This window comes from Coptis chinensis, chromosome 6 (genome assembly GCF_015680905.1).
Source record: "Coptis chinensis isolate HL-2020 chromosome 6, ASM1568090v1, whole genome shotgun sequence".
In the NCBI taxonomy this organism is placed as follows: Eukaryota; Viridiplantae; Streptophyta; class Magnoliopsida; order Ranunculales; family Ranunculaceae; genus Coptis; species Coptis chinensis.
In genome coordinates this window covers 49,517,685-49,542,606 of record NC_141461.1, presented here as the reverse complement: position 1 = coordinate 49,542,606, position 24,922 = coordinate 49,517,685, and the positions used below count along the sequence as shown (strand labels likewise).

The following is a 24,922-nucleotide window of genomic DNA, read 5'->3' as shown; positions in this document are numbered from 1 at the left end:
TGCACGACTTACTCTTCCCACTCGGCATTTTTCGAAGAATGCGTCAAAACCCACTTGCGAACTTGTTGATACTCTATATTTGGAAGAACATATTGCTTTCCCTTTTTATCCATAGGGTGTGCACTTTCAATATCCTCATTCATGATCACCCTTCTCCCATTCTTATGGCTTCCCAAGTTGCCATCATGAATGTACTCCATACAGTACATCATCGCCTCTTCCACGAGGTATTGCTCTTGGATGCAACCCTCGACAAAAGTCTGATTGAGCACATATCTTTTATAAGTTTTCATCATCCTGTGCATGTGCCATTAATTAATACAAAATGACTACATACTAATCACAAGAAAGATATATATAAAAAACTTTACTCACCTCTCAAAAGGATACATCCACCTATATCTAACAGGTTCGCAAATTTGTGCCTCTTCCGCTAAGTGCACAACAAGGTGTATCATTGAAACAAAAAACGAAGGCGGGAAGTATTTTTCAAATACACACAAAGTTTCCACAATGCGTTTTCTCATGTTCGAAAGGGTCGCACGACAAATGACTTTGGAGCATAGGACGTTAAAGAATAAAGACAACTGGCGAATAGCTTCACGCAATGGCTTGTGTTTTTTGAATAGATGCATCAATAACACGGGTAATAAATGTTGTAAAAGGATGTGATAGTCATGGGATTTTAGGTTCTTGAGCTGAAAATCCTCCAAGTTTACATTATGTTTCCAATTTCCACTATATCCAACAGGAACCTTCAATTGGTGCAAAGTTCTACAAAGCAAAACTCTCTCTGCACGTGAAAGAGAAAAAGCACCTATTGGATAAGACCACTTGTCATTCTTCATTACCGGCCACAAGTGTTTCTTTATCTTCCTAGCTTTAAGGTCCAGACGGGCTTCGAGTCCATCCTGTACCCATGATTGTTGCAAACAGATTCTCCGCTACATTTTTTTCCACGTGCATCACATCTAGATTGTGGCAAATAGGCACATGCTGTAGGAATTAAATATATAAGTGAATATATGGATATGTATACATAAAGTTACATGATATACTACTACACAAATGTTAAAAATACCTCCCAATACGGCAATGTAAAGAAGATAGAATCCTTTGAAAATGCTGAATTTTCTAGTTCTTTAGTCCTTTTTCTCTTCTTCTTCCTTCCTTCCGGTGTATCCGGCACCTTGCCAAACTTGTTCTGAATTTGGCTCATTTTAATTTTTACTTGAGAACCCTTTAAACGAATAGGACGCTTACCATGTTCTTCTTTTCCATTAAATTGTGCCTTCTGGACTCTAAAGCGATGATACGGGTATGCTAGGAACTTTCAATGACCCATATAAGCAAACTTTTTTTCATGCTTCAGCCAAGTAGAATCTGTATCTTCACTACAAATAGGACATGCATACCTTCCCGCCTTTTTACGTCCAGAAAGATGGTGAAACGTAGGAAAATCGTGTATCGCCCACAAGCAAATTGCCTTCATAGTGAATGTCTCTTTAGCATGGGAGTCATATGATTCAACTCCAGCACCCCATAACTATTTTAGCTCTTCGATTAAAGGCTGCAAGAAGTCATCGATGTTATCCCCTGGGCTACTTGGACCAGGAATTAGAAGTGTCAACATAGTAAACTCTTTTCCGTATGCACAATGATGGAGGCAGATTGTATGGAGTAATCGTAACAGGCCAGCAACTATAAATTCTATTTTTGTTCCCAAATGGATTAAATCCATCTGTTACAATCCCTAATCTAACATTATGTGGCTCCGCAGCAAACTCAGGCCATTTAAGATTAATTGAGTTCTACATGGAAGAATCAATAGGATGACGTATATAGCGTTGGTCAGAAACTGCATTTGCATGCCATTTCATATTCTCTGCAATCCATGGTATGCTATACATCTTTTGCAATCTCTCAGCCAAAAGAAAATACATTAGCTTCTTCCATGGTTTAATCTTAGCCTTCGGTTTTAACGGGTTCACCGGTTGCCATCTGTTTTCACCACAAGTGGGACAACTAATCAAATCCTTATATTTGTCACCCCAGTATATAATACAATCATTTGGGCATGCATCAATAATTTTGCACTTCATGTGAAGAGGTTTGATCAAGTTCTTAGCAACATAGGTCTTCTCAGGTAGTGTATTCTCTTCTGGTAAAGTCTTTTTAAGGAATTGCAACAACTCTGTGAAGCTACTATTAGACCACTTGTGTCTAGCCTTCATGCTCAACAACTCAATCGTCGTCGATAATTTCGAATCTTCACCCCGACATGATGGATATATTGGTTTTAAAGCATCCTCCATCAACTTGTCGTATTGAACATCCTGCGGTATGGCATTGGGTGAATCTCCATCATCATCTCCATCATCAACTTTGTTAAGACATGCATCTAAGTCAACAGGATGACTTCGTCCGAATGTGTCATTGACCATCTCTTCCATCCTTGGCAACATATTTTCAGGACCCCTAGTAGAAGAACTAGTGGGAGCTTCAACATAGTTACTACTTTTGGAAGATGACTCTCCATGAAGTATCCATGATGTATATGTCTCGTCTATACCATCACAGATAAGATGCTCGGCAATATATTTTGTTGTTGACTTCCCCCCTAAATTACGACACTTAGCACAAGGACAACAACACCAGTCAAGTTCCTTTCCTAATTTCTCTTGCGTGAACTGGATGAATGATTTAACATCTCGAAGGTATTCAGTAGACGAAGTCGGTGCTTTCATCCAGTTCTTGCTTGGAAGCATTGAAGAGATTTTCTAGATAAATACATCAACATATATAATATTAGTATGATTTCAAAAAGAGTATTGAACTTGGAATCTAGGAAAGGTATATATCATAGAAAGTGGTACTCAAATTCCTTTCTGCCTCCTAACACACTTAACACCCCAACAACCCACCTACCAAGTCTAAATGGTTTGCTCAAGATTGGAACAATTACAGTAACAATGCAAACAATATATATATATATATAGGACACTTAGTGATTTCATGTTAATAGCAACTTCTTTATTCTCTATGGTCAAGACCAATTAATGCCAAAGAAGTTATATCATTTACAAACAAGAAATCAGGTTATTTGAAAATATAAAGTTTGAAATAAACTAGTCCAATTCAAACTGAAATCTATAGATATATATTGTAAATCAGTAGAGGTTGAATATCCAAACAATGAAAAATAGCTAACTCAATCGACCATGCACTTGATGTTCTTAAAGACTGACATAAAAAAATACAACTCATAACTATACTTATACTTATACCATCGGATAAAAACAATAATACCAACGACATAATAACATAAAATAACAAGAGAAACACAAAAAATGACAAACAAATGATAAAGAAAGTTAAACCATTTTATACCCTGTCTTGGAGAAGCAGTGAGAAAAATTCAACCTTTCCCTGAAGAAAATTCCAACTGAAGAAGAACCTATTAAATCAAAACAACACAAACTTGTTAAACTGAAAACTAAAAATAAAAGTTTCAATCTTTGAAAACTCAAATAAGAAAAACAAGCAAACCCCATAACAAAAATAAAAGTTTCAAGCTTTGAAATTTCAAATAAGAAAAACAAGCAAAACCCCATATATACAGATAACATAAACAGAAATCATTGGACATACACTTTTCTTAAAGATTTCCCCTTATGGATAACATGTCTATTACGGAGTAGGAGAACAAATTTCTTTAGGAACAAATATATTTGTTTCTACGGAAACTAGAATGTATAGTTCATTTTTCGTACAAAATATTAAGTTCTAGCCTCCAATCTTTTATTCTTTTGTTTTCTGTTTTTTTTTTTTCCTATAGGGTACATGAACATTCATTAAGTTGTATTAAATAAAACCGAGAATAGTAAACACATGATCACTATAATAATGTCAATCATGCATAAAAACTAATCTTGCAAGTTAGAACAGAAACTAGGTAAATATGGATTGCAGGAAGATGATTAAAATTATACTAACCACCCAAGTACGTTAGCTAAATTTACCTCTTCACAATCAAACACTACTTATCACACAAAAAAATGTGATAGAGAGAACAGCCTAATTAAAGCTAGAATATTGTAAGCAGCTTCATGATGCTCAATAAGCTACAATTTTCAAGCCAAATTCACTTTGTGCAAAAGCTACAAGATACACAATTTCGCTATCATCAAGTCCCAAATACTACTTGATCATGCATGAAACAACAACAGCCCGACGCTAGCATTGCAGGCATGCAGTCATCTTAATATTAATTGTGGATGTACTTCAATATTAATTTTCTATGTTTGCAAGGAATGCCAAGCTTCTTAAGCCCAAGTGTACGAGTAACAATCAATTTTTGAAAGTCCCTAATCTCAATTTCAAGTTTCTTAACATGGATTTCAACTCCTTTCCCTATTCTACTTCAAATTCTGGTATGCCCATCTTCACAACGTATGGGGAAGAGGTAGAGAACAATCATTTGTTAAATCTTTTGAAACAGGATTGTTCCAAAATGTTAAGTCAGAGCCACTTAAAAGCTTGTCAGTAAAAACAGCTCTGACATAAGCTTGACAAGATTGTTTCAAATCTTCACAATGTTGGACTTCCTACGTTTCCACTTAAAAGCTTCACAATGATTGTTCTAGACTTAACATGGATGTTAGAGCCATTTTCGACAGGTTCAACACTTCCTAGTTCTAAAGTTAAATCTTAGAAACAAAGAATAAATATAGTTAAACTATTTTATACCTTGCCTAGGAGAAGCAGTCAGAATAATTCAGCCTTTACTTGAAGAAAAATTCCAACAGGAGAAGAACCTATTAAATCAAAACATCACAAACTTGTTAGTGAAGAACAAGCAAAAAGTGAATAACATGCAAACCCCCGAAGCGGCAAAACAGAAGAAAGATACTAATTAGCAAAAAGTGAATAACACGCAAACCCCCGAAGCGGCAAAATAGAAGAAAGACACTAATAAGCAAAAAGTGAATAACACGCAAACCCCCGAAGCGGCAAAACAGAAGAAAGACACTAATCAGCAAAACATGAATAACACGTAAACCCCCGAAGCGCCTAAACAGAAGAAAGACACTAATAAGCAAAATAGTGGCTACCGAGTGAAGGAATTACCTATGTGAGGATTCTTTGTTGGCAAGTCGTAGTACGGCTGGGAAAAGAAAAGAATGGATTGTCCCTTTCTTTTTTGTTTGCTGGATATCGAGAGTGTAGCTTAATTTCGTGAATGTTTTGATGTTGAATTTGGGGATTTAAGTGCGAAACCAATTTCAGTGAAAAAAAAAGAGAGAAAGAAGTGGTTACCTTCTTTTCGCAGAAACGTTGTATAGTAGTGAGAGAAAGACGGAGTGAGAGATTGGTATTTGTTGGGAACCTAAAATTTTAAGAGGGAAAACAAATTGGGTCAATTTTTTTTGGGGGGACGGGAAGAGGGGAGTGACTCGACACTGAAGATGGAAGCAGACAGCGGAAAACCGACGAATATGAATAGATTGATATAAGCTGTCTAATGCCAGGAATTAGCCGTGGTTTAGTTTTATACAGTTAGAAGCCGTCCTATTCTGGGGCGTCATGTCTGTCCTAAATCCTTTGTTTGGACGTAGTGACCTAATCTAATTAATTACATGCAAGGTGTCAACTTTGCACCAATAATTTGTCATTTTTGTCTTGACATGCTCCATGATTGATAACTCATCTAATCTTGCGGGCCCCGCATAGTGGGTCCATGTGTAATCCAGTGGCGGTCTGGTCTTTGGGCAATTTTACAACTTCCCACCTATGCGTAGAGTTCATCGCCCTGATTGTCTGAGCAGCTCACTTGTCGCATTCGGAGTCCTGGTTCAAGAGGTAGGAGCTTCGGAAGTTTGATGCTTAAATGCGGTTTGAAGAATTCATATATACGTCGTTCCACATGCTTTATCGCAGGTTTAACCAATATTTCCATGTTTACTGCGAATACCTGCAAAAGTATGAAAATATATTTATTTCATGATTATTAAACACATAATTAACCAAATTTATATGTCTCAATAGGGTTTCATAATACACTTTTGGGTGCTTATCATTAAGGAAACTAATGTGTATATAATTTACTATTATAGAATTGTTTTAGTTTATTTCTTTGTATCTAAAGAACATGGTTTTACTTAGAACAAAACAAAAAGAAAAAAATATATATAAAGGAGAAAAAGAAATTAAAAAGAATAAGGAAGAAGGAAAAAAGAGAGAATGAATAAAGGGAGTATTTTTATTGCTTGGTGATATGGATTTTATGTGGCGTGGTGTCACACCCCAAATTTCCAGACAATATTTAAAACCATGATATTCAATCATCTGGAATCCCGGGTGAAACAAAACCCAATACCCTATTATCAAACACGATATAAAAAAAAACTGAAATCAAAAGAAAACTAAAAGGAACAACTCTTCATCACATTATTAAACTACAAAGAAACTAACCAACTGTCACAGCCCGAATTTATAAACAATAACAAAATGAATATTTGAAATATAAATATCTCAAACATCACTATGTTCACTTGTTTAAAAACCCAGACTATGACGGGGGATACTACACATACAAAACCCTAACAGCCATATCATTCAAGAATCAACTTAAATTAAAATAATCCCAATAATTATCCGCCATTGCTTTATTAAGATATCATCCCGTCCAAACAAAACATCAAACAGACTCTCTTAATAATAGTCCTTACTACCATGTTCTCATGCCATGCAAAAATTAAACTACGTTATTACATCCTTCCAATAAGAATCAGACCTAAAAGATAACTAACGGACTGCTCCAGGCAAGAATCCCAATCACACGCCGCGGTTCCACTGCCTTCCACCTATGTTCCCAAGAACACACCCACGTTACCAAAACAAGCAAACATGGGTCAGCAAAATGGAATTTGCTGGTATGAGTAGACTAACCACATATAAACATTTCAAATCTTTTCTTATCCAACTAACACTTTAACTCTATCAAAACCTAATCATTCTCAGCTTGGAAGAAAGGTAGTTCTGTCATCTCAACCGGCATAGTTTCTTCCCAAGAAAAACTTCCATTATATTAACTCATTCTAGTAACTCGTTTTAATATCTAAATAATTGAATTACAACTTACCGATATCCACTGCTATATAAGGGTAGGACCGCGTCCCTGCACAAAATATTATTAAGTCCTACCCTCCTGCAAATGAAAGTTAGAACTTGTATATAACATATGTAGATATCCTATATGTATTCAAAAGTAAGCCCAAACACACTCGCATAATCAAATCAATTTCTCTTATCAATTAATCAATTACTTTTCTTATACACCCACCCTTTAGTACCTACTCCACGATTTGCACTCCACACATTTGCCAAATCACACATTCCTTTGTGCCTCTCTCTCACCGAATACCACAATATCATAGCCACCTCTGGATTTCATACACGTATTTCACAGCCTCATTGGGCACAAAAACTCAGGTCATTCAAGGCACATTCAATCAATACCTTAGGTCATTCCCGCCACATTCAAGGAATACCTATCGTATCACTAACGGGCCATTCATGGCACATTCAATGAATCCCCAGGGTCATTCCTGCCACATTCAAGGAATACCCAATCCTACATTCCTGTACACTCAAGGAATACAACTAACCCGCAAGGTGAATACCTTAGTTCCTCTTTAGGGCAGTCCAAACAATTTGGTCATTCATGGCACATTCAATGAATACCCAGGTCATTCATGGCACATTCAATTAATACCCTTATATAATGCTAACGGGCCATTTATGGCACATTCAATAAATGCCCACCTAACATATGACATCATCAATCATAAAACTCAATTCCAAAACTTGAGGCGTGGAGAGTTCTAAAAGGGTGCGGTAAATTTTGTATACGCATTATTGAACTTTATTACATATATTATTTTAGAGAACGAAGGAATATCTTGATTCAAGTATTTTTGGTTTACACGTTATTAATTTCATGGATGTATAAGTGTCATAACGTTGTGTATCGTAAAAGACTGAAAAATCACAAAGCAGTAAATACACGTACACAAGTATATTTAGAAAGGTCTTAGCCTAAGTCAAACATGCTAATAGTCCTAGACTTATCCTAATAGACCGAATCATAATTTTAGGAAAAAGTCAAATTTGGGTCAACTGGTCAAAGTCAACCCTAGTCAACAGTCAACAGTCAACTCTGGTCAACAGTCAACATTGGTCAACCAGGCCTAAACTCCTCTAACCCAGAAGCCCAAAGCCTAAGGCCCATAGTCTAAACTTAAGTCTAAAAAAAATAAAATCTAAAATTTAAAACATAAGCCCACCCACGAAATTCGGGACCAAGCCCAACAAAACAAAAATTTAACTTCACTGTTCATTTTCCTCACCAACGCCTCCACCAGCGTCACCACCTCCAGCCACCACCAATCAGCCACTCGCCACCACTAATGAACCCAATGGTTTGGTTCTGTGAGAAAACCCCTATATACCTATACCAACAATTCATGATTCCATTATACTGTAAAAATCCCAAATCGACGCCATTAATGGTCTGCTAAAGCCTCACTCGCCGGAACACCACTCACCTCTCAACCATACCCCCTACAATCAATTCTCATACCACCAAAAACAACTACCATACACATTTGATCGACCCTTCCTCCACACTAGATGGCGCCATTAACGACCTTTCTCGCCACCCCAAATAAAGACCCACCCAAACACCAATCAACCAAACCTCAACCCTATCACAGTTTAACAGTTCCACAACATATACCAACACAACAACTTAAGAGTTCAGTAAAAATTTATACAGGACCGAATTCAAATGACACACAAGAAAAAGGACGTTTTGGGTTCTGAGGTTGACGCCAGTAACAACCGTTTTCATGGCTTTGACAACCTCCGAACCCACAACTCTCCATCCAACCAATTCATGAATACATAAATCGTCCAGTTTGTTTATAGCCAGCAATCAATTTAGGTTTATTCAAAGTTATATGCTAAGTTAACACTAAATAGTATATCGTACTAACTAAACAAAGCATCATGTGAACAGTACCTCGTATCATGAAATCTACAGTAAATAAAAAAATAAAAACGTAAAATATCTACTCACTGTTTATAAACCGAACAGCGAGAAAAATTTCGAAAGACCGAAGTCGACTGTTGCACGAAAGGACGATCTTCCTCGTTCAGAACCCTTTCTTCTTTCAGTAAAACTCTCCCTTTTTTTTCTAAAACTCTCGTTGGGTTTTTTTTCCCTCAAAACTCTACGTGAGAATACTCTATTTTCTAGTTTTTAAAACCTCCCCGAAAAACAAGGGTTGAAACTTATCTACTTACTTACGGGCTTTTATCCGTAACTGTTGGATATCCTATATCTGTTTTATCTATTTTCATTATTATTATCTTTATTATTATTATAGGAAAAAATAAAATAAAAGACGGGGTGTTATAATATACACACCTTAAAAGGATCTCGTCCCGAGATTCAAGGTAGAGTGTCGAGAAAGAGCTCGGGATGCATCGCGCCTTTATCTTATCTTCAAGTTCCCAGGTCACGTCATTTTCCCTTTCACTCCACTACACTTTTACCAAGTTTACAATCCTCCTCCTAAGGTGTTTCACATCCCTATCTACTATCGTGATATGCCTCACTGTAAAAGTTACATCATCGTTCAACTCCAGCTCTGCTGGCTGAACAACCTCAGTAGGATCTTTAACACATTTCTGTAGCATAGACACGTGGAAGACATCATGAATCATTGCTAAGTTAGGCTGCAAAGCAAGACGGTACACCAAACTACCAACGGAGGCTACTATCTCATATGGTCCAATATATCGGGGACTCAACTTTCCTTTCATGCCAAACCTCATAACTCCTCTCATAGGGGAAACCTTCAAAAAACACAAAAAATCGCCTCTAAAAACTCAACCCGTTTCCTCTTCAAATCTGCATAACTTTTTCACGACTACTCTGTCTTTGTCTTAATCCTTTCTCTAATGACTTTAATATGTTCAGATGTCTCTCTCACTATCTCAGGCCCAAGCAATACTCGGTCTCCCACGTCTGCCCAACAAGCAGGTGATCGACATGGACTCCCATACAAAGCCTCAAAGGGTGCCATACCAATGCTCGACTGGAAACTGTTATTATATGCAAACTCCACCAAAGGTAAATGCTCCTCCCATCCTCCACCAAAATCCATTACACAAGACCGTAACATATCTTCTAATATCTGATTCACCCTCTTCGTCTATCCATCTGTCTGAGGATGATAAGCAGTACTCATCGCCAAACTAGTGCCCATAGCACGCTGAAAACTCTTCCAAAACTCGGAAGTGAACAAAGGATCTCGATCTGAAACAATACTCACTGGAATCCCATGTAACCTGACCACTTCCCAAATGTACAAGGAAACTAACTTATCTGTATTTCTACGCACGTCAATAGGAATGAAATGAGCAGACTTTGTTAAACGATCAACAATAACCCAAATAGATTCATTACCTCTTCGAGACTTAGGCAAGCCATCAATGAAATCCATAGAAATGTGCTCCCATTTCCACATCGGTATCTCTAATGGCTGCAATAATCTAGAAGGCCTCTGATGTTCTGCCTTAACCTGCTAACAAGTTAAACACTAAGAAATATATTCTCCAACATCTCTTTTCATTCCTTCCCACCAAAAGGTCCTCTTCAAGTCTTGGTACATCTTCGTTCCTCCAAGATGAAATGTAAACCGAGAACGATGAGCTTCATATAGTATCTCCTTCTTTAACTCTGCATCATCTAGTACACACAATCTCTCATGAAATCTCAATCCTCCCTCAGAATCAACTGCCCAATCAGACAGACAATCATCTAAAATATCAATGACCAGATCATCTAACCGACTCAAAAGAAATCGGTCTCTGTGCTGCATGACAATCACTCTACTGAAAATCACCGACCTAACCTCCAAACTGTATATATACCCCTCATCTGTATCGGGTGTAATCCGGACATCATAAGCTGCTATAGTCTCTAAACTCTTCCACTCTTGCACCATAAGAGTGGTCAAAACACCAGGCAATCGGCTAAGTGCATCCACAACTACATTGCCCTTGCCTGGGTGATACTGAATCTCGAAGTCATAACTACTTATGAACTCCATCCATCTTTGTTGTCTCATATTCAACTCTTTCTGTGAATAAAGATACTTCAAACTCTTTTGATCTGTGTAAAGCTCAAACTTCTCACCATATAAATAATGTCTCCACACCTTCAAAGCAAAAACCACTGCCGCTAACTCCAGGTCATGAGTAGGATAACGTCTCTCGTGTATCTTCAACTGTCGTGAAGCATACGACACCACTTTCTGGTCTTGCATTAACACACAACCCAAACCAGTTCCACTAGCATCTGTAAAAACTACCAGCTTTCCGCCTCTAGTCGGGATTACGAGAATTGGAGCTGTAGTTAACCTCTGTTTCAATTCTAGGAAAGCCTTCTCACAATCATTAGTCCACATAAACTTCACATCTTTCCTAGTTAACTTCGTGAGCGGAGCTGCAATAAGCGAGAACTTCTCAATAAATCTCCGATAATATCCAGCTAACCCCAAGAAACTTCTAATCTGAATAGCGGTGGTTAGTTGTTTCCATTCTTTCATCAAGAAAGAACCTTTTCAGGGTCTACAACAATCCCTTCACTAGATACCACATGTCCCAAGAAACGAATTTCTTCCTCCCAAAAATGGCACTTGCTAAACTTAGCATACAACTTCTGTTCCCGGAACGTCTGCATCACTATCTTCAAATGCATCTTATGTTCTTCTGTGTTTTGTGAATACCCTAAAATATCATCAATGAAAACAATCACAAATTTATCCAAATAGGGCCTGAAAATACGATTCATCAGGTCCATAAAGAATGCAGGTGCATTCGTCAACCCAAAAGGCATCACAGAAAACTCATACAACCTATACCGAGTTCTAAATGCAATCAAAGGAATACTCTTCTCTTCAACTCCCATTTGATAATAACCAGTCCTTAAATCAAACTTTGAAAATATTTTAGCCCCTTTCAACTGGTCCAACAAATCATCAATCCTAGGAAGCGGATACTTATTTTTTATAGTCACCTGGTTCAAATCCCTGAAGTCAATACACATCCTCAAAGTACCATCCTTCTTTGAAACAAAAATAGCAGGCGCACCCCATGGTGAGTTGCTCGATCGTATGAACCTGGTCATACACACCTTAAAAGATTCAAACCCATATACTCAAAAGATATGGTTAAGCCAAAACAAAATCACTAAACATTAAACTCTTACCCCTTCTTGAGTAATTCCTCGACTTGCACTTTCATTTCGTCCAATAGCTTAGGTGCCAACCGGTAAGCCGACTTTCAAACTGGTGCAGTCCCCGGTAACAAGTCTATACGAAACTCCACCTCCCTCTTGGGTGGCAACCCTGGAATCTCCTGAAAAACATCTTCGAAGTCTCTCACTACTTCCACATCGCTGATATCCCTTGTGGGTATCTCTATGAAACCGTGGAAGCTAGACATCACCGAAGTCCTCCTTACTAACACGGTGTGAATCAACCTCGGCATGCCGTGTATTCACTATAACCTCCCTCCTCGCACAATCCAAGGTAACATGATAACGCGCGTCCCGGTCCATACCAAGTATGAAATGGAAACCCTCAAACCCCAACACGATCAAGTCTACCATAAAGACACGGTCTAAGAAACACAACTTAAAACCTTTGCACTCGTCATATAAGGTAACAGAACTTCCTAACGGTGTCTCAACACACAAGGGCTTAGATAAAAGGGTAGTTTTAAAACTTTCTTTCTCAACATACTGACGAGATATAAAGGAATGTGAAGCACCCGAATCAAACAAAACTCTGAATGTAAATTGAGATGAACTAAAGGTACCTTCAACATTCCCAGGTCCTGGCATAGCTGCATAGGCTTTAGCACAAGTGACTGGTGTTGGTGCTCTATTCTGCTGATTACCCTGCTTGGTAGGGCAATAACGAGATAAATGCCCCACCTGCTTACACTCCCAGCAAGCCCTTTCAACAGGAACTATGGCTCTGAGCATTGGTCTTTGGTGCGGGGTAAAAGTAATGTTGCTGGTCGATACGGGAGAGCGGGAGCTCGACCCTGAAGCTGGGGACCCTGCCTCGGCCACTGATTCCCCTGAGGTCTATAGCCTCCAGTCTGCCCCGGTGGCCTATAACCACCCTGCTGTGAAAATCCTCCCTGGGGTTGGTATACACCCTGCTGATGAAATCCTCCCTGAAACCCCTGGGATAGTGGTCTCTGAAACGGACCCCTCTGAGGTATATCATAAGGCCTAAACCTATTCGACTGCCTGCTTTCAAAAGGACTAAGACCAACAACTGGTATCTCACCAAACTTCCTCTTCCCCCTCGACTCTCTTAGGGCTGCATTATGCTCCTCATATCTCAAGGCCAACACACGATCAAAAATGTCCCCATCAAAAGGAATCAACTTGCTGGACAAGTGACTCTCTAACCCACGTATGAACTTTTGGTTTTTCTTCTTGTCAGTATCCACAAGATAGGGAGCAAACCTCTATAACTCATTAAACTTGGTCACATACCCAGTCACAGACTTCCCGTCTTGAGTCAACTCAGAGAACTGTTGAGCCAACTGCTCTTTTACTGCCTCAGGAATGAGCTTACTTTCAAATCTAACCTTGAAGTCCTCCCAAGTCAAAGTTCTAGTGTCCAGACTAGGGGTGAGAGCTCGCCACCAAAACCTAGCAGCGTCATCAAGTTGGTGAGCTGCCAACTCTTGCTTCTGAACCTCAGTAAGCTGCATACGCTCAAATACATTTTCACAACTTTGAGTCCAAGACTCTGCTGCGATCGCATTCCCAACACCAGTAAATCGCTGCCCACCAAGAGTACCAAACTCTTTATTGCGCTTAGCAAAAGGATCTCCCTGAACAGGATGGTTATTCTACATAGCCTGCAACAACTGATTAAACTGTCCTCCAGACATCTGTACTGGAGTGTTCACTGCAGGTCCAGTAGTATTACCATTACGTGTCTCAACCATGATCTACAGTTCAAACAAAACTCCCGTTAATATTCACATATATCCAAAACTCTCAACATTTTAACCCATATTCCACATCCGAAGATCACTTCGACTTTCCAACACTAAGCTAACCTAGGCTCCGATACTAAAATGTCACAGCCCGAATTTCTAAACAATAACAAAATGAATATTTGAAATATAAATATCTCAAACATCACTATGTTCACTTGTTTAAAAACCCAGACTATGATGGGGGATACTACACATACAAAACCCTAACAGCCATATCATTCAAGAATCAACTTAAATTAAAATAATCCCAATAATTATCCGCCATTGCTTTATTAAGATATCATCCCGTCCAAACAAAACATCAAACAGACTCTTTTAATAATAGTCCTTACTACCATGTTCTCATGCCATGCAAAATGTAAACTACGTTATTACATCCTTCCAATAAAAATCAGACCTAAAAGATAACTAATGGACTGCTCCAGGCAAGAATCCCAATCAAACGCCGCGGTTCCACTGTCTTCCACCTATGTTCCCAAGAACACACCCACATTGCCAAAACAAGCAAACATGGGTCAGCAAAGTGGAATTTGCTGGTATGAAGTAGACTAACCACATATAAACATTTCAAATCTTTTCTTATCCAACTAACACTTTAACTCTATCAAAACCTAATCATTCTCAGCTTGGAAGAAAGGTAGTTCCGTCATCTCAACCGACATAGTTTCTTCCCAAGCAAAACTTCCATTATATTAACTCATTCTAGTAACTCGTTTTAATATCTAAATAATTGAATTACAACTTACCGATATCCACTACTGTATAAGGGTAGGACCGCGTCCCTGCACAAAATATTATTAAGTCCTACCCTCCTGCAAAAGAAAGGTAGAACTTGTATATAACATATGTAGATATCCTATATGTATTCAAAAGTAAGCCCAAACACACTCGCATAATCAAATCAATTTCTCTTATCAATTAATCAATTACTTTTCTTATACACCCACCCTTTAGTACCTACTCCACGATTTGCACTCCACAAATTTGCCAAATCACACATTCATGTGTGCCTCTCTCCCACCGAATACCACAATATCATAGCCACCTCTGGCTTTCATACATGTATTTCACAGCCTCATTGAGCACAAAAACTCAGGTCATTCAAGGCACATTCAATGAATACCTTAGGTCATTCCCGCCACATTCAAGGAATACCTATCATATCACTAACGGGCCATTCATGGCACATTCAATGAATCCCCTGGGTCATTCCTGCCACATTCAAGGAATACCCAATCCTACATTCCCGTACACTCAAGGAATACAACTAATCCGCAAGGCGAATACCTTAGTTCCTCTTTAGGGCAGTCCAAACAATCTGGTCATTCATGGCACATTCAATGAATACCCGGGTCATTCATGGCACATTCAATTAATACCCTTATATAACGCTAACGGGCCATTTATGGCACATTTAATAAATGCCCACCTAACATATGGCATCATCAGTCATAAAACTCAATTCCAAAACTTGAGGCATGGAGAGTTCTAAAAGGGTGCGGTAAATTTTGTTTCTGCATTATTGAACTTTATTGCATATATTATTTCAGAGAACGAAGGAGTATCTTGATTCAAGTATTTTTGGTTTACGCGTTATTAATTTCATGGATGTATAAGTGTCATAACGTTGTGTATTGTAAAAGATTGAAAAATCACAAAGCAGTAAATACACGTACACAAGTATATTTAGAAAGGTCTTAACCTAAGTCAAACATGCTAATAGTCCTAGACTTATCCTAATAGAACGAATCAAACTTTTAGGAAAAAGTCAAATTTGGGTCAACTGGTCAACAGTCAACAGTCAACTCTGGTCAACAGTCAACATTGGTCAACCAGGCCTAAACTCCTCTAACCCAAAAGCCCAAAGCCTAAGGCCCATAGTCTAAACTTAAGTCTATAAAAAATAAAATCTAAAATTTAAAACATAAGCCCACCTACGAAATTCGGGCCCAATCCCAACAAAACAAAAATTTAACTTCACTGTTCATCTTCCTCACCAACGCCTCCACCAACGTCACCACCTCCAGCCACCACCAATCAGCCACTCGCCACCACTAATGAACCCAGCGGTTTGGTTCTGTGAGAAAACCCCTATATACCTATACCAACAATTCATGATTCCATTATACTGTAAAAATCCCAAATCGACGCCATTAATGGTCTGCTAAAGCCTCACTCGCCGGAACACCACTCACCTCTCAACCATACCCCCTACAATCAATTCTCATACCACCAAAAACAACTACCATACACATTTGATCGACCCTTCCTCCACACTAGATGGCACCCCATTAACGACACTTTGCGCAAATGCAGCGGCTCCACCCAAACACCAATCGACCAAACCTCAACCCTATCACAGTTTAATAGTTCCACAACATATGCCAACACAACAACCTAAGAGTTCAGTAAAAATTTATACAGGACCGAATTCAAATGACACACAAGAAAAAGGACATTTTGGGTTCTGAGGTTGACGCCAGTAACAACCGTTTCCAAGGCTTTGACAACCTCCGAACCCACAACTCTCAATCCAACCAATTCATGAATACATAAATCGTCCAGTTTGTTTATATCCAGCAATCAATTTAGGTTTATTCAAATTTATATACTAAGTTAACACTAAATAGTATATCGTACTGACTAAACAAAGCATCATGTGAACAATACCTCGTATCATGAAATCTACAGTAAACAAAAAAATAAAAATGTAAAATATCTACTCACTGTTTATAAACCGAATAGCGAGAAAAATCCTGAAAGACCGAAGTCGACTGTTGCGCGAAAGGACGATCTTCCTCGTTCAAAACCCTTTCTTCTTTCAGTAAAGCTCCCCCTTTTTTTTCTAAAACTCTCGCTGGTTTTTTTTTTCCCCTCAAAACTCTACGTGAGAATACTCTATTTTCTAGTTTTTTGAAACCTCCCAAAAAAGCAAGGGTTGAAACTTATCTACTTACTTATGGGCTTTTATCCGTAACTGCTGGATATCCTATATCTGTTTTATCTATTTTCATTATTATTATCTTTATTATTATTATAGGAAAAAATAAAATAAAAGACGGGGTGTTATACCAACTCTATTACATCTGTCTCAAAACAAAACCGTACACTTTAGAAAAACTTAAACCAGAATACTCCAAGAGCAACTCCAAATCACGTGTCCTCATCCACTGCACTCTACCATCTATGTTTCCAAGAACACACCCACGTTGCAAAACAAAGCAAACATGGGTCAACAAATTGAATTTGCTAGTATGAGTAAAACTAAAAATAAAATAGCAATACGTTCATATCTTTCGAATAAAGAAATATACTATTCAATCATTTCAACTTGGAAGACAAGTTAGTTCCGTATTTTCAAAATGAGATGCAGTTTCTTTCCAAGTAAAATTTCAACCCCCAATATACAATTCCAAGAAATTTCAGATAACAGTATTCATGATGCTCACTTTCCAAAATAACTCACAATATAATTTCCACTTACATTCAACTTATTACATACACATATGATAACTTATTTAAATATGAGTTTGATACACTTTACCTTTAAGCCAGCACGTCGTCTTTTGGTAGGACAATGTCTCTGCATAAAAAGCTAATAAGTCCTACCCTCCTGCAAAACAAAATTAGATTTCCCAAACGTAATCATTTATAGTATACATCTATTTCACTCTCACTGCAACCATCATGGCTATATATAATCTGGCATAAAATATCGCCAATATTAACTAACATTCACATCATACCACCATATCCATCATATCACGCTAACCATATTCACATTCCTTCGTAAGAAATTATATGCATCATATCATAATATATCACCAATCATATCCAACAACTCGCTCATACTTAAAGCCAATATTTTTCTTAAAAACCACTTGTCTACTAATGAGAACGAGGAACTATATCACAACTAGGGAGTACATTCATCCCTCATGAGTATCAACTAACACAAACCACGTATACATTTTCTTGTAAGAAATCATGTACATCATAATACATAAATATTCATATGTAATAACTCACTCACATGTAAAATCAATATTTTACTTTAATATCACTCGTCTACTTATAAGAACGAGGACAAAGTCACAACCAGGGAGTACATACATCCCTTGTGAGTATTAACTCACACAAATCACATAAACATTTCTCATAAGAAATCATATATTTCATATGCAATAGCTCCATCACACGTAAAATCAATATTTTACTTTGCTTATTAATTATCTCGTTGACTCATTTAATAAAAGACACAGCCCAACCTTTAGGCTCCACAATTTGCACTATACACATTTGCCAAATCACACATATCTATGTGCCTCACTCACACCGAGTACCACTACAAGACATATGTCCCAAGCTGGGATATAGTCTTCAGGAAACATATTTTCATCTTGTAAACTCGTAACTTGTGAGTCACAGCCATCTCTGGGCTTCCCATACACACAATCACAAAGCCTCTTTTGGGCATAACAAAATATCAGGTCATTCATGGCACATTCTGGTAGGGTTATATACTAAAAGCATTACTTTTGTATTAACTCTAATTCTTTATATTTTGAATGAGAATCATATTGGCAAATGTTATGCATATTATATATGTTATTAGTTATATGCATGTGTATAATACTTTATGTTGTAGATGATATGGTGTGGACACACAGAAGATCATATCATTAGTACCTTATAAAGTATAAGTAATCGTTCACAACCTAGATGGATTTGGACAAACCATTGGTATGGTTGTAGTATAATCTGGTATTAGTCTATCTTGACTATATGATTACATTAGTACACTTTGTGTGTATTGAATAGGACCAAGTGAGGTTGTTTCTCTTTATACTGACTATATATAAGAACAAACACCTCTGTTATTATGGATGTTTGTCCTCTTAATCCAGATATAATAACGGGCACTTATGTGCATTGTACATTGCTTTAAATCATCAATGAGTGAGATTCATTTGTGAATCAACAAACTCGATGGATTGGGTAATGACATTGTATGTAAGGTGTGCTGTTGATTATAGAAGGAATTCGTGACCCCCAGGAAGTCGGGTTGATGATGTCCCCATGAGGAGCTTAAAAAGATTGTCATGTAAACCCTGCAGGTGGATTTATTCTGACATGACAATGAGGTTGAGTGGTACTACTCAAGGACATAAGAAGTTGATTGATGTAGTTGTCAGTAACTTGACTTAATCAACGGACATTCGATATCTTAAACACGGGGAGATCAACGAGCATATAATATGGAGCCCATAAACGTAACACGTAATTTGGGATTAGGCCAGTAGTGCAACAATGGCCTTTAGTGAAATAAGCCATTTGTTGATGGACTTGGGCCGTGTATTCTGGGCGAACATGGGAAGCCCAAGCCCGTCAGGAGGCCTAACCCTAATTTCTCCTCATGGTCCCTGTTGTAGCCTATAAATAGAATCCCTTCTCTCCTGACCGAAATGACTATTCATCTAAATTGAAAAGAGAGGCAAGAAAAGATAGATCCAAAATTGGTTCTAGCTTTGTGAAAAAGAAGGGGGTTGGTAGATCGTTGTCCACACAACGTCCAATCTATTAAAATGAATATAACAGAAGATCTAGGGGTTGATTGTTGGTTCGGATTCATAGCTATTGGATTCTCAGAGTTATCACAGCCGATTCAAAGGTATGTTTTCTATCCAAAATCGTGAGAACCCATTAATTCTGCTGCACATGGTTTTCACAGTTTGTAGAAATTTGCATTATGAAATAACGGTTCCTACACATTCAATGAATACCTTGGGTCATTCCCGCCACATTCAAGGAATACCTATCATAACACTAATAGGTGATTCATGACACATTCAATGAATACCTTGGGTCATTCCCGCCACATTCAAAGAATACCCACCTACATAATACTAACAGGTCATTCATGGCACATTCAACCTTAGGTCATTCCCGCCCCATTTAAGGAATACCCACCTACATAACACTAACAGGTCATTCATGGCACATTCAATGAATACCTTGGGTCATTCCCACCATATTCAAGGAATACCCACATACATAACACTAACAGGTCATTCATGGCACATTCAATGAATACCTTGGGTCATTCTAGCCACATTCAAGAAATACCCACCTACATAACACTAACAGGTCATTCATGGCACATTCAATGAATACCTTGGGTCATTCCCACCACATTCAAGGAATACCCACCTACATTCCCGTACATTCAAGGAATACAGCCAACCCGCAGGGCGAATGCCTTAGTTCCTCTCTAAGGTGGCTTTTCACATGACATCATTAGTCATAAACATTTCATTTCATTTCTTTTCATCAAAGATGTGTGGAGAGATCTAAAGATGTGGGCGACACATTAAATTTTCACCGGACACTTTTACACAAAATTTTAACACTCAAGAGTTCTCAGTTATTATAATATTTTCATTACAAAACAAACATCGTCTCAAACAATAATTCATTACTAAAGATTTCAAACACAATAACTAATCAACTCACCTCATTATCAATTATATAAATCTTAGATATCAAAAAGTTCAATCAGGAATAACGCATTAGTTAAATGTCTCGTTAATACATTTTAAACAACCACAATCACGTACATAATTAAGTACTAATATTGTACACATATAGTTATCAAAAAAACTAATATATAATATATAATATAATGATTGCACCTGTACATAAGGCTGCCTACGTATCCAATCTTTTAAGATTAGAATCAAGCCTTATGTAGCTCTTAACCAATAAATATCAACATTCTTGTATGTACCTTTAAAGAAAACAACAATTTATACTATATAAAAATCACATACAATAAGTTTCAAATACTCCCACAATCATATATGTAAAGTTTCATATCTAGAGATACACTATGAACCTTTAAATCCAAAAACTCACAAATAGATATTTCTCTACTTTTGATTCTAAAAAAAATGATCTTATGAACCATGTCGGTTCCAAATAAAATCATAGTCTAAAAGTAGAATACAAACACTATGTAAAACACCCAAGAAGAGTTTAAGAGACTCTTAGTTCATTACTAGACATATTTTCCAAAATAGATTCATACACATAAATTATAACACGGTAGGTTTTCTAGCCAACTTGTCAATACTATAGTTTTTCCTACATTAATCCAAATGACATGTAACTTAATTATTTAGAAACTAAGGTATGTAGACATAATTTTTCATGTATAACTCGAAGTCCCAACCTCAGCCCATCTAAAAGAAAACTTAGGTTGAAAAAGGTAAAAATCCTAATTTCAGCAAATTGGATTTCTGACGGACTATCTTCCGAATGGAACAACTCTTTCCACAGGTATCTAAATACATCGAGGTTTTTTGCGTTGAAAAGCTAACACACAGAACTTATTTTTTTATGTTTTACAAAAATACTCAATCTCATTCTAAGTATACGAAAACTAGGTTAGAACACAGTGCACAGAAACTGATTTATGACGCACTGTTTTCTACCAGTCAAACTTCTAGACATCATATCTACCTCCACAGACCTCGTAATATGATGAGGCCAATTGAGTTAGAAAGAAGACTTATAAAACTCACATTTTCATGTTTTATAAAAACTCTAACTCTCCCCCTAGCTTTATGGAATTTGTGATCAAACCCTATGCAGAAAACTGTTTTCTGACGAATAAAATTTCTAACGCATAAAATTGTCGAGGTAATATCTTTTCTGTCACTCATCCAAATTAAGTGAGGCTCACTGCGTCGGATAAACGACTCTCTAAGATTTAATTAGCTTTTGGTTTCACACAAATCTACAAAGTATAGTGTCCTATACACTTCCTACAATGCAACATATCCAGAATATGTGCACAAACAGTTATCATATATTGAAGTCAGTTTTCATAATCTTAAACATGAGTATGAACTCGGGTCAAAGTATGAGGTTGTACCTCTGTAAGTCTAGATTCTAATGGTTTTGGAATCAACACAAAAGAATAAATATTTTATTTTATATGACTTTATTATTGCAGACTTCTCAGTTTCAGTCTGAATTTCTGCATCAGACTTCAACTTAAACTTCAATATGCAAAACGATTAGATATGAAATTTTACAAAACACGAAAGTTGTAGATATGCGTGTCTACAGTAGACAGGCGTTAGATTCATATCAAAAAGATCAAAAACGAATTTTATATGCTTAAATTACTAAGAACAGTTTTGAAATTCTGAAAAATCAAAACTCTATAACATGAATCCAATGACTTCACATCATTCAAAACAGCTGCAGGCCTATATAATACTACCAATCAATCAATAAACACATGGTTTACTCACTACCGTATACAAGAACTCTTGAACACAACAACACCTATATATCAAAGCTAAACTTTTGGTGCCAGTAACTCAATATATCGAAAGTCTCTGATTAAACAAATAATTTTGATCTTAAAGTTCTATATCATTATAGATAATTAAATACGCAACTAATCTAAACCATAGTAATAAATCAATTATATGAAAATAAGGTTTAGACTACTCACTCGAAATTGAATTTGCAAAAGAATACCCATATATGCTTAATTTTCTCCAATTCATTTTCTTCTTCTTCCCCTTCTTTTTATTTTTTTCAATCAAAAATATTCTTTTTAATGAAGGCTAGGGTTTTGTTTTTGAATAATGAGATTTTTACAGAAGAAATTCGCAGGTATTGTTTATTCAATGTTTTAAGTCTGTTTAAGTTAACCTATGGGCCTCAAATGGGTCTAAAAACACCCAAGGTCCATACCTATATGAATGAGTACATTTAAACAATGTTTTCAAGCCCAAAAATGATTCTAAAATACCCACACAAGTTCTAACAAACAATTCAAGTAAAAACAATTTTGAAAAATCAACAACAACCAAACAAATTCTAGAACAAGCTTGACTTCATAATATAATAGTTATTTTCAATTCAAATAATGTAATTTATGTTGTTTAAAAATTGGGGTTGTTATACGTGGATTCTTTTATATAATTGTTCTTTCGATGACAACAACAAAAAGGTGAGTAGACCTTACTAATTAGTAATTTTTAATTATTTGGTTGTTGATTTTTATATATTATGTTCAATTATTTAAAAAACAAAGAAATATATGTTACGTATATTGGAATATTAAATATTAGTGATGATTAATAGTCTTGAAATGGTTGTTGTTTTAATTATATGGGTTCACATTTTATTTGCATGAATCAAATTTAATATTTCAAAGTACTTATTAACGTTGAATAACGTAAAATAGATAAAAAGAAATGATTAAAATTGTATTAGTGATTAGACCTAGTTTTTTTCCCCACAAATAAGCTAGGGTTAGGCAGACCCCCACCTATATTAATTTAACTTTTCCTTACACACAAAGTTCCACTCTTATCCTCGTTTACAATGTTTTGTACAATAAAATCCAGAGAATGTGCAAAGTGGATAGTAGAAAATTCAACATTTCCAACATTTCTATGTAAACTAGCAAAATAATCAGCTACCCTATTCACTTCGCGAAAAACATGTGAAAAAGAGATGAAACTGAAGTATTCTTTTTTTTTTTTTTTTTTTTTGTCAATAGAAACTACTACATCCCGACAATACCATGGAAGTTTCTCAATTTTGTTGATCGCATTGATGGCTCTTAATGAATCAGATTCTACTTCTGCCTTTAAGAACCCTTCTATCAGACATTGACCAAGACATACCTCTATAGCTTTCAGTTCTTGGAATATAACTGACGTCATACCTCCACTTCCACTAAATGCAACCATAACCTTGCCTTCATAATTTCTTATCACTCTTCCATGACCTGGCCCATAATTATCAAAGGCACCATCTGTGTTTGCTTTCATTCTCGTACCCATCGGAGGAATCCATGAGCAGTTTGTGGACATCTATTGCTTGGAATCACTGGTAATACCAATTCTGAGAAATAACCCTCTTCCACTTTCACTATCTCTGAGTTCAGGTCGTAGAACTTGTAAATAGTTTCTTAAATCCCGTACCATCTTATTAAATACTACCTCAGGAGGTTTTTCAATGTGTCGAAAGCGTCGTGCATTACGTTATTTCCGTATGTTATCCACCGAAGCACATATGAACACCTTATAAATCTCCCCCACCTCCACATTTTTACACTGTCGAATTATCGAAAACCATTCCTTATTCGCATTGCTATCATTAATGCAAATTCCTATTAATTGTTTCACTCTTCCAAAGAAATTCCTTGAATATGGACACTCAAAGAATAAATGGGCTGAGAATTCTCTGCTTTCATTGCACAGGCAACACACCGAACTATTGAGAATCTTCTTATGTACTAACATGTCCTGTGTAGGTATGCTATTAGAGAATAACTGCCATGTGGAAAAGGAGTGGCGTGGAAAAACCCATCTTCCCCATACCATACTGCACCATGATTTTTCTCTCTTTCTCTGGTCAAAGCTTCGTATGCACTCTTGGAAGTAAATTTACCACTTTGATGAGGAGTCTAGACTATGAAGTCTTTGTCTAGTGAGGAGTCTAGACTATGAAGTCTTTGTCTAGGTGCGAATTGATTTGCACTTCATTGATATCCTTCTTCAATCCTACCGCCTGCAAATTTTGAACTTCTGAATTCCATGTGCCATCGGAAATAAAGAGATTTACTGTAGCATTTAGCTGGAAATCCCATGCTGCTCTCGCCTCTGCATCTTCGATCAAAGGAGATCGTGAACACCAAATATCATTCCATAAGAGAGTGTCTTCACCA

General features: G+C 36.9%; 2 protein-coding genes across 2 annotated transcripts; both read right to left on the bottom strand.

Annotated features, from left to right (window-relative positions):
- Positions 1-1,811: 1,811 nt before the first annotated feature.
- On the bottom strand, positions 1,812-2,747 carry LOC147493398 (uncharacterized). The gene has a single exon (XM_086567850.1). The coding sequence runs from the start codon at positions 2,745-2,747 to the stop codon at positions 1,812-1,814; it is 936 nt and encodes a 311-aa protein (XP_086423976.1).
- A 7,923-nt stretch (positions 2,748-10,670) lies between these two features.
- On the bottom strand, positions 10,671-24,023 carry LOC147493397 (uncharacterized). Its single transcript, XM_086567848.1, has 6 exons — positions 23,877-24,023; positions 14,059-14,112; positions 13,649-13,992; positions 13,156-13,540; positions 12,955-13,072; positions 10,671-11,245 (listed from the first exon to the last, which is right to left on the bottom strand). Exons 1-6 carry the CDS (start codon positions 24,021-24,023, stop codon positions 10,671-10,673), a joined length of 1,623 nt encoding a protein of 540 aa, XP_086423974.1.
- Between the last annotated feature and the right edge of the window lie 899 nt (positions 24,024-24,922).